This window comes from Sinocyclocheilus anshuiensis, unplaced genomic scaffold (genome assembly GCF_001515605.1).
Source record: "Sinocyclocheilus anshuiensis isolate Anshui unplaced genomic scaffold, SAMN03320099.WGS_v1.1 scaffold584, whole genome shotgun sequence".
In the NCBI taxonomy this organism is placed as follows: Eukaryota; Metazoa; Chordata; class Actinopteri; order Cypriniformes; family Cyprinidae; genus Sinocyclocheilus; species Sinocyclocheilus anshuiensis.
Window position 1 is genome coordinate 242052 of NW_015557089.1, and position 16371 is coordinate 258422.

The window sequence follows — 16371 nt, forward strand, 5'->3', positions numbered from 1 at the left end:
TGTCCAGCTGCACCAGTGGACTGTCTCTTATTGGGCCCTGCTGGGTTACCCCTTCTAATCTAGCGCCCCCTTCTGGTCGAGCTGAGAAGTGCTCCCCTCTCTATGAGGGTTAGCTATGAGTCGCTCCCAGTATGTGCTGTAAGGGCCCTTCTAGCAGGATCCCATTTCTGATGTCCCATTTGTGATCTATCATGGCTGTGCTCCCCTCACTGCGAGAGGGTCCCTTTGAGCTCGCCAGTCCTGGGCAGACTGGGTGAGTCCTCCTCTCGACTCGAGAGTTAAGTCCTCTACCCTGGGCTATTGGTCGCTTCGGTCGAGCTGGGTTCCTCTCTCTCCTTGAGCCTGCCACTCCCGATTGAGTGTCTGAGGACTTCTGGGCATCTGTGGTAAGTGCACACACTAAGCTTCTGTGCACTTTCTAAAAAGCACATTGTGGTAAGTGTGCACGCTAAGCTCTCTGCGCACTTTCTAAAATCCTGTATGGTAAGGGTTACGCGCTGTCTGCCTTGTTCCCTTTCTCTGAGTTGGCTTAGGCCCCGGTTCTCGCCTTGGGCTCCACTCAACTAATGTATCTCTGTTGATACATTTCTGAGTAGGGTGAGGTCCCCTCACCTCAGAGGGTTGTCTTTGAGCCTGCATCTCCCTATTGAGTGTCTGAGGACTTCTGGGCATCTGTGAGCAGATGCTTCGGAATCTGTTCTGTGAGCGTGCCACAGTCACTTAGAGTCCCTAGGCTGGCTTAATACAGCCTCGGTTACCCCTTAAGCAATGGTGTTTCTAAATCCATGCTATGGTAAGTGCACACGCTAAGCTCTGTGCACTTTCTAAAATCCACATTGTGGTAAGTGTGCATGCTGAGCATTCTGCACACTTTCTAAAATCCTGCATGGTAAGGGTTACGCGCTGTCAGCCTCGTTCCCTTTCTCTGAGTTGGCTTAGGCCCCGGTTCTCTCCTTGGGCTCCACTCAACTAATGTGTCTCTGTTGATACATTTCTGAGCAGGGTGTTGCTACTTAAGATATTTTGAGTCAGTTCTTTGAACAGGTTTATTCAGAACTGGTGTGACAGGCCAGGGTCTGGTGTGGTTTTTTAGACACTGGCCACATCCCCTTAAAGGAATCTCTTTCTTCTGATTCCAAGCCTTGAGCTCTGCCCTAGGCTTGGGCTTCCTAGCCCAGCCCTTAACAGGTAAGTTATTTTAGGGTATGCAGCTCAGGCCCTTGGCCGAAGGGGATAATGTCACTGACAGCCGTCAATACGTCCTTTGGGGCAACTCCCATGGCTATAGTAGAGTTGGTACTTAGTGCTCGCCATGGTTTTCTGGCATGCACTCCCTTCAGCATGGTGGCGTGGGTATACCGTTCCCCATAGCGATCTCTAGAGGACGCAGTTCGAAGTTCCCTTGAAAGGGAACATCTCAGGTTACGTATGTAACCATGGTTCCCTGAGAAGGGAACGAGACACTGCATCCTCTAGTTTCCTTGCCATGTTGCGGACGAAGAAGCGGATGACGTGTTATCCCGGTGCCCTTTTATACTGTGATAGCGCAGGGTAATGATGTTATAGCCTGTCGCCGGCCAATGTTATTGTGGTTTTTAGATGTATGCTTCAGACACCGGTCACGCTGAAGGCGTTCCCCATAGCGACCTCTAGAGGACGCAGTGTCTCGTTCCCTTCTCAGGGAACCATGGTTACATACGTAAGCTGAGACGTTTTTGTTGAGATGTATTGCTATCACTGATTTAAATGGTGATTCATTTTGGTTCTGACAGTACCCTCATATTAAAATGTCAAGCACTGTAAAAGTACAGAGAAATTATACTTCAGTTAAAGTGTGGGTGCTGCGTCAAAAATTTCAAAAGTATCTAGCCAAACACATACTTGAGTGAAAGTAAGAAAAGTTTCCACTTTTAATTGTACTTACGTATTTAGAAGTAAAACCTTTTATCTCAGCATTTGAAATTGGCTTATGAAAGACACAGGAGACTTTGATGCAACTGTGCAAAGCCATCCATTTAAGCATAAACTCATTGCTTTGAATCAAAAACTACTCGGTACAAATGAAATTTTATGAAGAAAAAAAAGTTTTTTTTTGTAAGTATTTAGTTTCATTAGCACCCGAGTTAAGTGATAAAATGTGAATTTTTTTTTTTTTAATTTTTAACTTTCTTCATTTGTCTTCAAGGTATAAGCACAGGGATTGTCCGTATTGATTGTACTTGATGTGTTTTAAAGACATTTTATAGTAAATGTAAATCTTCCAGGCTCTAGAGTACCTGTTTAAATTCATCATCCAGTCACGGATCCTCTACTCCCGGGCCACCTGTGGGATGGAGGAGGACCAATTTCGGGCCAGCATCCAGGAGCTTTTCCAATCCATCCGTTTCGTGCTCAGTCTGGACAGCCGCAGCTCTGAGACACTCATTTTTACCCAGGTCAGATATAAACTCAAAAACTGTCCACATTTCATGTTTATGAACATTTCCATTTGTAAGGAGATACTACCTAAAGAAACAATCTGATATATAAGAATAACTGTGTCAAAAATAAAAAGCCTAAATTACTAGGAGTGGGAAGTAATGGATGAATGGTTTGTTAATGCGCACTTTTATATGAATGAATTTATCAATTTAAACTTCACATTGGTTTAATTGAGGAACTAAGCGAAAATGACAAAAGATCAAGGTGGTCTAATGTGTTTGAAAATGAAAGGATCGAGTTGTAACGACTTGCTGATGTCCAAATTCACAGTTGTTGACCCAAGATCAAAGCTGTTTCCTTGAGGCCCAGGTTTGTTTAGTCTTCTATGAGATTGATGCATCTGTCTATCTCTGCCCTAAAGAAGTTGCACATCTAAGCTGTTTAGACAGCCCCATCTCAAGAAAAATCATGTGAAATAATTTCTTAGATAGAGCGAGTTGCGATCAGACAAAACAAGGTTTTTCCTGAAGGCAGCAGGAGTATGTTTAAGTAAAGATATCTGCTCGCTTCAGATTGTTTGCTCAGTGAAGTAGATGTGAAATGTTCTGTAGGTGTCAGATTTGAAGAACACAAGACAAGAGGATTTAGGATGAAAATCGACAGACACCAACAAAGAAAGCCACCAAAACAAGATCTTGAGATATTGTAGTATCATTAGTCACTAGATTTTTACATTGTCTGAAGATGGTGTGAATGGTAATTGTCCCTATGATGCTAGGATGCTGTGGGTGGTTTCTGAGGGGTTCTGTGTCAAACTAGCTCTCCTCTCCCCCAAGTTACTATGATGATCTGATAACTAGATATGTTTTACTTTTCACCAGTTTTTGTGTAAAGGGTTGGGGTTTGTAGAATGATGTATTTCGTTATAAGTCACTTTCGTTTAGTTAACGATAGTGTTTGTACAGGAAAATGTGACATTTCTTTCACTATTGATGTTTATGTTTGATTATTTTCAAGGTACATCTTCATTAGGTTATGTTTGAACTCTTTCACAAAGCTTTTCTTACACATGGCTTCTTCTGTCACCACCATATTTTATCATTCATGCCTCCATCAAAGCATCATTAAATTCTGGATCCACCCGGAACCTAGGGAAAAAAATTGACTGTACTTTGATTAATCAATGTCTGAACACAGTACAGTCCATCCTGCCCACAATTCTTGCACAAATGGTTTAATGAAGATTTAGTCTTCTTTGGATTTTGTTGACTTAATATTTTCCTGAATTGTCCCATATTGTACGTTTGTGGACTTTTCCCATCCCTGCCCTTTATCTTGACCCAATCCTGCCCAACCTCATTGTACCCCCTAGGGTACCCAGCCAACTACAGGACAAGCCACTACCAACCAGGGCAACTGCTTGCAGCCGTTGAGCTGTAATTCCCCACGGCCCTCTCAGCTGTGTGTAAGTAGATGCAGCTTGTTGAATTGCCCCACAGTAATAGAATGGAGATTCCCTCACAACCCAACCCAATGCCAAAGCACAAAACATCTACCATCACATACAACCACTCAGTACCTTTCCAGAACACCAGACCTCAACAATGAACCAACAACCCAAACAAACTGACCAACACCAACAAATGGTTCTCTATGCTTCCAGTGCATCTTCCACTGGATTCTTACAACCCAACCCAATGCCAAAGCACAAAACATCTACCATCACATACAACCACTCAGTACCTTTCCAGAACACCAGACCACAACATGAACCAACAACCCAAACAAACTGACCAACACCAACAAATGGTTCTCTATGCTTCCAGTGCATCTTCCACTGGATTCTTTGATGTGTTTCTTGGTTTTGATTGCTGTGTTTGACACCAAATCTTATCCTGCACAAAGTCAAATCCTTCCAAACGCCCACATGATTCACCTTTGATCTTCAGTGGCATTGAACCGGGGACCAGAGATCACCTTGCCTGCAGTGGATCGTATTATTGGGCTGATGAGCAAAGTGGGTATGGGAAGTCCTCAGAAGCAAGAGATGTAATGGACCTTTGAATTAAGGAATAGCCAAGTCCAAGGTTTTTGACTATGACTGTGACCGAGTGGTCTCCAACCCTGCTCCCAGAGACACACTGTCCTGCAAAGATTAGTTCCAACCTACTCCAACCCACCTGCCTGTAATTGTCAAGTGACCGAAGACCTTGCTTAGTTGGTTTAGGTTTGTTTGATTAGCGTTTGAGCTAAGCTCTGTTGCACAGTGGGTCTCCAGGAGGTGATCTCTCATTTGTTTGGCATCTTCTTAAAAAATTGAATTGACTGAATCTCTAATCTACCAAGTAACCATGAGGTGCTGACGAAGCCTCACTGTTACTTCGTCTCTTGCTCTGTGGATGATGTCCATCCCATCTTTGGCCAACAGGGCCTACATATCTTGTTTAATCTGAAGGGGAACACAAACGATGACCAAATTGCAAAAGTTAACCTTTCTTTCTCTGGTCTCTTCCCATATTTTCAGGCTGCCCTACTCAACTCTTTCCCAGCAATTTTTGACGAGCTCCTCCAGATGTTCACAGTACAGGAAGTGGCAGAGTTTGTGAGAGGAACTCTGGGTAGCATGCCTAGTACGGTCCACATCGGTCAGTCCATGGATGTGGTTAAGCTGCAGTCCATTGCTCGGACAGTGGATAGCAGGCTTTTCTCCTTCCCAGGTGTTTCTTAAAGAATTGTTTCACTCTCTAATGTGTAAAATTTTACCTTTTAGAGGTACAACAGCTTGTCATTGGGGCAGTACTCTCAAAGGGACATCTTTGTGCCTTATTTACCCCTAGTAGTACCTTAAGGGTACATATTACTACTCTAAGGAACTAATATGCACCTTTTATAGTTAGACAAGGTACAAAGTTGTCCCTTTTATGGGTACTGCCACGGTGACAAGCTGTTGTACTTCTAAAAGGTATCATTTTTGCACATGTTTTTATGACAGTGTAAATGTCTGAAATCTTAATCAGGTGAATTGAGTTAATAACCTCTCTCTGTCTGTTTACACAGAATCAAGGAGAATTCTCCTTCCTGTTGTTCTCCATCACATTCATCTGCATCTGCGGCAACAGAAGGAGCTTCTGATCTGCTCGGGAATCCTGAGCAGCATTTTCTCCATTATTAAAAGCAGCTCACTGGTACACTTTTGTCAATGTGCATGTCATCAAAATTTTGAACATCCCACTTATGACTTTGGTTAAGGAGACGATGTTTCTCTTTTCCTGTCTGCAGGAGAGCTCTGTGCAGGAGGAGGTAGAGATGATGGTGGAGAGTTTGTTGGATGTGTTGTTACAGACGCTGTTGGCCATCATGAGTAAATCTCAGTCTCAGGAGGCGGTAAGAGGGCAGCGCTGTCCACAGTGCACGGCTGAGATCACTGTTAGTAACTAACAAATCTGATATTCTACTTCTTTCCTTCCCTCCATCCCTCTTCTCCTCCACCTGCTTGGCTGCATCCCTACTGAGATCTTTTCTTCATCTTCTGTTTCTTTCCCAGCATCTTTCTGGAACTCTTCTTTTTCTTACTACAGAGTACAACAGTCAGGTTCTGAAAGTAAAATCACATTAATTTTCTTCATAAAGAAATTCATATTTAATGATAACATTAAAATTGTCTAAATAGATCTGCCTCAAGCTCCAACATGAATCATACCAAATTAACGTGTTAAACTGACAAAACGGGTGTATTTATATTTGGATATCTGACAATTACTGTAACTTAAATAGAAAAGTAATCACTGTTGCTCTCTCTCTCTCTCTCTCTCTCTCTCTCTCTCTCTCTCTCGCTCTCTCGTTCATGTTCATGTTCATGTCTGTGTTTATTACGTCTCTCACACTCACTCACTCACTGACTCACACATAATACAGTATGTCTTCATGCGGGTGAATTTCACGAAAACTGCACATAAAATGCACATTTTAAGGACAAAAGAAAATGAAGCTTCTGTTTAGGACCATTACTTTCTTTGGCGTAATTTTCTTTACGCAAAATCTAAATGCAAAATGTCTTAATTATTTTCATTGTTGCATGAAATTTGACCCTGATCTTTCATGACAGGTTTCGTGAGACTCACCCATGCATGTTTGTCTTACGTCTCTTACATTTAGACTGTTGTAACACCTGCTCAGAAGGCTAAGATAAACAGTAAACTACTACAACGCAAACATGCTCTGATCTGTACTCTGATGTATGGGTTTGCATCCTTTGATATACTTTTGCTTGCTTAATGTTTAATTTTTGATGTATTCATCATACATAGCTTATAAACTTAAACCCAGCAGAACTAATATCATGTCTCTGTGTATATGTAGTTAAAAGAAAGCATGGTCTAATCAGACGGGAGAATTCACTTCGAATAAACTGCACCCTTTGTTAGCATTACAAATTTGCAAACATTGTCTGAGTTGTTTTAGCACCTGGGTCTTTAAAATGCAGAAAAAGTGCATGAATTAATCCTCCATGTGGATCCATGCCTAGTTAAAATAATTTGATAATTGTTTTATGAACTACTGCTGAAATATTTTTAATATTCTGTGGCTGATACTAATGTTAATTGTGTCAGGTAAAAGAAAAAAAACGTTGACATTTGTGAGTCTGTCACATTCTACAAAAAGCGTCATTTACATGGCATTTACGGGAATGGTTGCCCAAAGAAGAATGACAATGACCTAATATAAATACGCATATTGTGCCTGCTTTAATTGGATTGTGGGTGGTTGGTGAATCAGAAATAGAGTTTTGTGCTGAAATACCATGCTCTCACATTGCCAGACTTTTGACTAACAACATAAAGTCTAGTCCACATTGGAGTTTATACTGGCCAAGAACTGCCCACTTGGACTGACAAGTGAATTATATCAACTGATTAAAAAAGTTGTGTAAAGCCAGCTAGTCAGATTAGAACTGGTGATTTCAGCCAGCCTTTTCATTTTTGTGCGTAATATGCATCAGAAATTTAGTGAACAGACTGTAGGCGGTCTGTGGCATGCCGTCTGAGGCTGAGACTAAGTGCCACAACTGTTTAGTGAATTCATCCCACAGTGTCTTCACGTCTCTCCTTCATTCTGCTTCCCCGCTCCCTTTGGATGCATTTGATTGGCTGTTTGATTGCCAAATGAACAGATTGATTGGCTCACAAGGACTTGCCCATTTTCTGATTGGCAGGGGGAGTATGTGTCCTGCTTGTTGTCCCTCCTGCGTCAGATGTCAGACATTCATTTTCAACACCTACTGGACAACTTCCAAAGCAAAGAGGAGCTGAAGGTGAACCGTCTCATAAATTTCAGAAATCAAGCTTTAAATGTGAAAATACTTTCTTCTAACCCAGCTTATACAATCCTATCTCTTGCAGGAGTTCTTGCTGAAGATTTTCTGTGTATTCAGAAACCTGATGAAGCTCAGTATATTCCCACGTGACTGGAACGTCATGCGACTGCTGACCAGCAAGTGAGAATCGATCCATTTTTTCCCTTTTCTACCTCATTCCTGTTTCCTTCCTTATTGATTTTTATTTTTTTGGCTCAAAACATATTGTTTTGGTTTGAATAAACATTTTTTAATAACATATATGGTATAATACAATGTATTTCTCTGGAATTATCATATTTTTAGTACTTGTAAAGTTACTTGACAATGACAGTAAAGTCACTTTCAATATGAATGTCATTGCATTAGATATTATTTTTACAGAGCATAAGTGCACTTTTCAAGCAAAAATATACACTACTTGTCAAAAGTTTGTGGTCAAAAAGACTTTATTATTTTTAAAGAAAGTAATATTTTTCTCCAGCATGGATGCATGAAATGTGACCGTTCATCAAAAAATCCTGAAGAAAAAAAAAAGATCATCAAATATTTATACTGTACACTATACTCTGTTTTTAAAATTAACCTTTTCTTTCTTGCAGTATCATTGTGAGCACAACTCAGTATCTGTCGCCTGCTCTTCATAAAAGCTTTACAGATGCTGACTTTGATTTTAAGGTGTGTGATTGTGATGAACCACAGACTCCCTGGCACTGAAACACACATTAAACATAAACATAATTTTCAAACCCACACACGTCCCATTTTCTGAATATCACATTCCACATGTACACAAATGTGCTTCATGTGGGACTTTATGGTGTCCTGCTGTTGGACACTCTTGGCTCTCTCTAATCCACTCTAATGAAGCTCTCCTCCTTGATCAAGACAGATGGTACCACTAACCAGAGAGACTGGCTCTGAAAAGTTCAAATCTACTGAATTATTAATGAAGGTTATCTTTGAGAGAAAAACATGGCCCTGTCTACCAGTGTGGGTTTTCACTGGATATCCCCTAAAAAAAAAAAAAAGAAAAAGAGTAGACCATTGTGGAGCAACTTTAATCCGGAATCCAATCTGAACTGGTTAGGATGGTTAATAGACACTGGTAGATCGCTTTGGCCAGTGAAGCAATGTAAAACTTATTCAGCATATCGTAACTAATATCAATTGACATCCTTAAGATATGGTCACATTACTGAAATTTTGGTTAAATTTCACAGGCAAAAGAAGGTCCATTGTCTATAGTCAATAGTGTAGATGTATGAAGCACAGCTCACACAGAAGTCAATTTGAAACAACCAGATTTCTGTTAGTCAGCGTAGCAATGTCACATGACCAACTGACTCCTTTACGAAATCTGCATTGAGAAATCTTTCGCAGAGTTCCCTTTTCTGTGGATTCCTATTGAAATTACAGGATTTCATCAACAAAAATGTATGGAGAAAATAGTACAGAATAGTTTCATGTGCAAAATAATTGGTGGGTGTGGCTTCCTTTCTGGAAGAGGGGACTAGGACATGCCCACCCAAGAATCAATAGGTGTGTTCAAGTCAATGTAGAGCATCTTAAATCCGGAATCCAGTCTGAACTGGTTAAGGTACTTAATCATCACAGGTAGATTAGTTTGACTAGTGAAGCCATGCTAAAACCGCATGTCATAACAGCATGAATATTGAAATATCAATTGACACCCTTAAGGTGTGGTCAATTTCACGGGCATACTGGATTTCGTCGACAAAAATGTGCAGAGCAACGGTAAATGTGACCTTACCATTAGTGTTCAAACAATAGCTCAGAATAGTTTGATATGGAAAATAATTGGGAGGCATGGCTTCCTTTCTGGAAGAGGAGGGGCTTGAACTCTTGAAGACACGCCCACCAAATAATCAATCAGTTGTGTATATCCAAGGGAATGCTATTGGCTACATGAATTATATTAATTCTCCTTCAAAACTTTGTCAAGATCTCTATTAAAGAAATGTGGCAGCACATAGAGTCTCACAGTAGCATCACTAAAGGTTTGTGTTGCTTTTTCCGTCAGGTGTGGAATTCGTACTTCAGTCTGGCAGTGTTGTTTATCAACCAGCCCAGTCTACAGCTGGAGACTCTGACACCAGCCAAGCGGAAGAAGGTCTTTGACAAGTAAGACTTGATCCTGCTCATTCACACACTGTATTGTCTAAAGACGTTACGAAGAAATCAACCTGTCATTGTTTCTAAATGCATGCAGATTGTAATAGTTTTCCAAATTACTTTCACAAATGTCATGTCACAAATGCTGTCAGCAGAGTTTAAGTTGTATTTAACCCAGATACTCTTTAAATATGAAACAAATAATAATTTGAGTATTGTAGCGTGGGCTAATCCATGTTAAATCCATCTGGAGTACATGCAACATCTCTTTGTATTCCTTCTTTACTGGCTAGCTACATCTCATGATTAATAGATATCTGTTCCTTCAGTTATTGGTCAAATACTCAAATACAAAAAAAGCCTTAGATGCAGAAATGTGCGCAAGACTTCTGCACGGCATGCAAGATAGATGATCACCCTGTGAGTTTGTCGAGAGGGTCGATTCATCTCTCTGCTTCTCCTTTTTACGCCTGTGATCTTCAGCCCAGCGTGTGGCTCTTCTGTTCTTCTGAGTCTAGTGTGTTTAATAAATGCTGTTTGTTTGTCGTCTTAGATTCCTGCATGGGTTTAGAGGAGTTTTTAATGTGTTTTTCTTGTCTTTTCAGGTATGGTGATATGAGGGTCATGATGGCTTATGAGCTGTTTAGCATGTGGCAGAATTTGGGTGAGCGTTTTGATTCTCTCTCTGTCTTTCGACTCTGTTTCATTCTTTTTTCCTGCATTTCTCTGCACACGCACAGAAACACAAACACAAACATCCACTTCCTCTAGAAAAGCAGTACGGACCTCTAGAGCTAGAGGAAGGTACTGCACTGCAGAAATTCCCCCATAACTAATAAAAGGTGTTGCTGCAACTCAGAGGGTTTTTCATTATTAATATTATTCAAAATAACAGATTTCAGATTCGTTCTGTCATGTAAAGCTCACTCACTTTGTTACATAAACCCAGACATTCAGGTTTTAACAATAAAGAGCCACCATTTAAAAAAAAAAAAAAAAGGGAATTTGTAGACGCTTGTACCACAAAATGAAGTCCGAAACATAATGATCCCCATCTTCCACGATATGATGGACTGGGAACAGAGAAAGAACGGCAACTTCAAACAGGTCCATTATACCTGCTTCTGCTTTTCTGTCTTTTCTTGGCTATTTTTTTCTGTTTCTCTTAACCTGAGTTATGTTCCAGGGAAACAAAAGAATATGATTATGATTTATTTTCACTCTAAATGTAACCATAAATGATAAATGGTAAATAATAGTAAATGGCAAATAATAATGGAAAAAACTGATAATAATAATAACAATAATGAAAAAAAAAATGAATGAAAAAATGAATTAAGAAATAATTATTGTATATTCAGGCTGTTCTTGAGAAATAATTGAGAAATAATGTCATTTTGAAGAAAAAAAATAATATAAATAAATTAATATAATAAAATATGTAATATATTATTATTATTATTATTACATTCAATAATAACAACAATAAAACCAATAAAATATTTTGTTATGATATTATTATTATCTTTTTGTTTAAATCACAAAAAAAGTAACATTTACGTAATAAAACACTGTTACAAAGTACATTTTTTAAAATGTATTTATTTATGTAATTATGTAATGTTTTTTATCAGCATCCATTCTTGGCAATTCGGGTGGCACCAAATGACAAAAACAATTTAATTTCTGAAAACATAAATAATATTAATAAAGAAATATTACTTAGCATTATGATCTGTTTCATTATAAGCACATAATTCAGTTCATGTTTACGGTGCAGGTCGAGGCAGAACTGATAGACAAACTGGACAGTCTGGTGTCTGAAGGCAAAGGAGACGAGAATTACAGAGAACTCTTCAGTTTGCTGTAAGTGCGTGCACACACACACACACACACACACACACACACTCCCTCTACCTTCTCCACTGACACACACAGCTACACATCCAGCTGTTTAAGTACTCTTGTTATAACCTGAGTGTCTCTGATTTGCCTTGTGCTGCGGGATTATTAGAACTCAACTGTTTGGGCCGTACCCCAGGTAAGAGGAAACTAACCCTGTTCAACCTGTCAGATGCCATTAAAACGGATCTTCCATTACAAGCCCCTGTTTTACCTTCAGCCCATGAAGTGCCCTTAAATAATTCTATATATGTGTGTGTTGTTTATGTCTAGTCTGCTGGAGAAGATCGAGCAGGAGACCTGGAGGGAGACGGGCGTCTCTTTCGTCACATCTGTCACGCGCCTCATGGAGAGACTGCTGGACTACAGGTAAAACTCTCATTCTAGTGTCTACGGATAATTAATATTTTCCGTAGTTAAATAAATAACAGCTTTTAATTAGCTGTTATTTACATATTTTCGTTTTCATTTTAATTATAGTTAAAATTTTTGTCATTTTATTTTGTTTTTTGTTTATTTTGTGGCTGCTGACTTAAACAGGAAGTGGCCATTTGACTTTTGACATGTAAAATGTTCAGCCAAAACTCATTATTGTTGCACAGCATCTAGCAATCAATAAATTGTATGTAAAACTCTTCGTAAACTGCATAGAAACCAGACAGATTCAAATCGAAGTTCTTCTCATTTTTGAGTGCAAACGCATCATATGGCCCATATATGGTCAGTGGGCGTGGCATCAGAGGGCGTATCTAATGAGACTTTCTGTTTCTTGTGTCGGTGGGCGTGGCATCAGAGGGCGTATCTAATGAGACTTCCTGTTTCTTGTGTCGGCAGAGATTGCATGAAAGGTGATGAGACAGAAAACAAGAAGATCGGTTGCACTGTTAACCTGCTGGCGAGTCTTACCCTTTATTCAATCCACTGTCAGCCTAATATATGCAATGTGGCATTTTTGCAATTAGACAAAAGTATATGTCTAAGTAAAAGTAAAAGTCATATGATCTCATTTTGTAGAATTTCTACAAGTCGGAGATTAATAAGGAGGAGATGTACATCAGATACATCCACAAGCTGTGCGACATGCACCTGCAGGCCGAAAACTATACAGGTGAGGCATTATTCACAGAATGTGTTTTTGCATTTAAAAGCACAAGACGCAGGGCATTGCAATGAAAAAATAAAATAAAATAAAAAAATAAAAAAATGTTAGGTCGAGAGGTGTTTTTTTTTTTAAGTTAAAGGGGGAAGTTCACCCAAAAATGAAAATTACCCCCTGATTTACTCACTCTCAAGCCATCCTAGGTGTACATGACTTTCTTCTTTCAGATAAATACATTCGGAGTTATATTAAAAATGTCCTGGTTCTTCCCAGATTTAAAATGGCAGTGAATGGCTGTTATAAAGCCTATAAAGTGCATCAATCCATCATAAAAAATTACTCCACACAGGCTCCAGGGGTTAATAAAGGCCTTCTGAAGGGAAGCGATGCGTTTGTGTAAGAAAAATATCCATATTTAAAACTTTATAAACCTTAATCTCTAGCTTTCGCTAACTGTCGTACTCACAAGAACCAAGTTTTGTTTACAGCAAAGGAAAACCAGTCTCCTCTTGGCTTATATTGAAATCCTCTGACATTTTTCTTTACAAATCCATATTTTGTACTTGTAAGACATGACCAGTGTTTTGTTTTGCTCACTCTTCTGCGCTTCCGCGTTCGTCACCTCTTACTGGAGCTTACGCTATGCATTTGTCCTACGTCATCTGCTGGAACGCCACTCTCTCGTATGACAGTTAGCGGTAGCTAGATATTACGGTTTATAAAGTTTAAAATAAGATTTTTTTTTTCTTTACACAAATGCATCGATTCACTTCAGAAGGCGTTTATTAACCCCCCGGAGCCGTGTGGAGCACTTTTTATGATGGATGGATGCACTTTATTGGACTTCAAAATTTCAACAGCCATTCACTGCCATTGTAAATCTTGGAAGAGCCAGCACATTTTTTTATATATCTCCGATTGTATTCGTCTGGAAGACGAAAGTCATTTACACCTAGGATGGCTTGAGGGTGAGTAAATCAGGAGGTAATTTTCATTTTGGGTGAACTATCCCTTTAAAATTATTGCAACTTGAGCGTCACGTTTTTAAAGCACCAATTCATAAGTGAGATGCTGCAAAAGACAAAAACGCAACACTCAAAGATCCTTATAGCACATATTTACATAGAAAACCAATGGAAAAGCAGTGCAATGGAATATAAACAAATTTTGTGTTAACAGCCCCTTATAGTGCATATAGACCTTATGCGTCAAAGAAACAAGTGTGCAGTCATCTTTAGAATTTTGTCTTTGAACTTCCATTTTCGCAGTAGCTCTGCATATTTCTATGGCACTGCTGTCAAAAGTAATTCGCTTGTGAAATGGATTGACTTATTGTAGAGAACGTTGCCATGTGCATATTCGAAGTGGATGTCATAAGAAATGTCAGTAGACCGGGAAGACTTTAAAACGAGCAGTTCATTCATTAATTCGTACAACTTTACCTTCACACTGCGGAAATACAAATTGGAAGACAGAAGAGAAAAAGCGCAGTGCTGAAAAGGGGCGGAGCTACATAAGGCCTATAAAGTACACATTTTATCACTACATACTGTATGTTTCCTGGCATTCGAACCCATGACCTTTGTGTTGCTAGCACTATGCTCTACCAGCTCTAAAAGGAGGTACCTTACTCAAAGAGTATTTCAACTTTATCAACCGTTGTGTCTCACAGAGGCGGCGTTTACCCTCCTGCTGTACTGGGAGCTGCTCCACTGGGAGGAAAGGCCCCTCCGGGAGTTCCTGCACTATCCTGCGCAGAGCGAATGGCATCGCAAAGAGGGTCTCTGTCGTAAGGTCATCCACTACTTCAACAAGGGAAAGGTATTTACAGATGCTGCTTTGTTTCAGCAACGGTTTAACATAATTTGGAGTAATTCCTATAAAATTCAATTGACAATTGGTCCAAACACAATGATCCTCCACAGACGTACATTAGAAAAGAGCAAAAGATTTTCTGAAAAATGGTGAGCGGCACTGGTTGCTAAAGCAGGATTAGTCTATAATGTTTTTAAAGCAAATGGCTAACTTACAGCCTCCATTCACACTTTTGTGGATAATTTCAGCCTTACTGCGAACCGCCCTGGGACACTGAAAACGCTGTTATCATGAGTGGCTCACGTGAAAAGCTCACAGATTACATACAGTATTTATAATTGCAAAGCAGTCTTGGATTTGGTAATTGCGCTAAAACATATCACATTCTCAGGCATTATTACATTTAATAAACGAAAAAGTTACTAGCCAACATGTGAGTAACCGTTTCATATGCTTGCCAACTCCAGTTTTACTTAGTGAGTGTTAATTTTAGACCCTGACTCTGCACATTTGTGCTACTTCCGACAACAGGAAAAATGGATTTGGAATTTCACTTGCCCATGTTGAGTGCAAACAGATTTACAGTTTCTTCTATTTCATTGAAACTTTAACAAGGCAATGGAGTTTTTTATTTTTATTTTTTTTACTTTTAATCCTTATAAAGAAAGTCAGTGGGGTCCAAAAGAGACAATGGATCCCATTGACTTTCATTATAATATTTAAAAGTTAAAAAAAACCCTATTGACTTGTTAACTCTTTCCCCGCCAGCATTTTTGAAAAAAAGTTGCCAGCCACCGCCAGCAATTTTGATGATGTTCACTCAAATTTGATGGCCTCCAGTATATTTTGCTTTATGAATATTTGAATATGCAATACACCATAATAAAGATCCGAGCCTCTACTTAAAAAAAAAAAAAAAAAGTTTTATTCTAGCTTAAAGCATTCTTTTTTATCAACACTTGAATATAGGTAGGTCTCATAATGCATAATTTTGAGCAAAAGTAAGAGGAAAATCACATTTTTATCAAAAACTACATCTGGATAATATTCAGTACAATTATCAAAGCATAAATCCAGTAAATCGCTTCCATCAATACCTCCAAAGCTTGCACAGACATATGAGTGATTCTAAAATTGTAGGTACATTTGGTGTCCGAAGTCATTATTTTTTTTCTGCTTTTTTCAAATGGTTATATTTTTAATTATTTTAATACTGTGTTACTCATTGTTATGAATTACAAGATGTTACAGTCCATAAAAATATTATATTTTTTGCAAAAAGTGTCTTAAATAGCTGAAAATCATGATTTCTTGTTGTCCGAATTAATCAGTGCATTTTTTCCATCATGTATCATTGTGTAATCAAAATATTTTATTGTACTTTTCTTTTGGTAATATTTCATTCATTTTATTTATAAAAGCCCTAAAGAGTCATTTACCTAATTCTACAACATTATTTAAAAAAAATAACTTTTTTCTTATAAAAATGTGTGTCCGTAAATCTTGCGTCAACTCTGTTACCATACCATACTTTGCCTTTAAATTAGTGGAATTATCTCCCACAACTATGTAAGATACAGGAAATGATGTCACTTTCCCTCACTGTTAAGATCTGAAGCACTGAAAAGTCTATGTGCTCTCTCTA

The 16371-nt window shown here is 38.9% G+C and overlaps 1 protein-coding gene across 1 annotated transcript in view; it reads left to right on the plus strand.

The window, feature by feature from the left end:
• LOC107677038 (dedicator of cytokinesis protein 3-like) overlaps positions 1 to 16371 on the plus strand; it is a 245045-nt gene that overhangs the window by 202127 nt on the left and 26547 nt on the right. The window contains exons 23-40 of the mRNA XM_016471828.1: positions 2265 to 2435; positions 3794 to 3886; positions 4946 to 5138; positions 5479 to 5606; positions 5701 to 5847; positions 7634 to 7732; positions 7821 to 7915; positions 8377 to 8452; positions 9819 to 9919; positions 10516 to 10574; positions 10813 to 10826; positions 10922 to 11017; positions 11691 to 11776; positions 11925 to 11951; positions 12086 to 12181; positions 12647 to 12707; positions 12827 to 12920; positions 14584 to 14732. Coding sequence (XP_016327314.1) covers positions 2265 to 2435; positions 3794 to 3886; positions 4946 to 5138; positions 5479 to 5606; positions 5701 to 5847; positions 7634 to 7732; positions 7821 to 7915; positions 8377 to 8452; positions 9819 to 9919; positions 10516 to 10574; positions 10813 to 10826; positions 10922 to 11017; positions 11691 to 11776; positions 11925 to 11951; positions 12086 to 12181; positions 12647 to 12707; positions 12827 to 12920; positions 14584 to 14732 — 1785 coding nt within the window. The remainder of the gene's footprint in view (positions 1 to 2264; positions 2436 to 3793; positions 3887 to 4945; positions 5139 to 5478; positions 5607 to 5700; positions 5848 to 7633; positions 7733 to 7820; positions 7916 to 8376; positions 8453 to 9818; positions 9920 to 10515; positions 10575 to 10812; positions 10827 to 10921; positions 11018 to 11690; positions 11777 to 11924; positions 11952 to 12085; positions 12182 to 12646; positions 12708 to 12826; positions 12921 to 14583; positions 14733 to 16371) is intronic.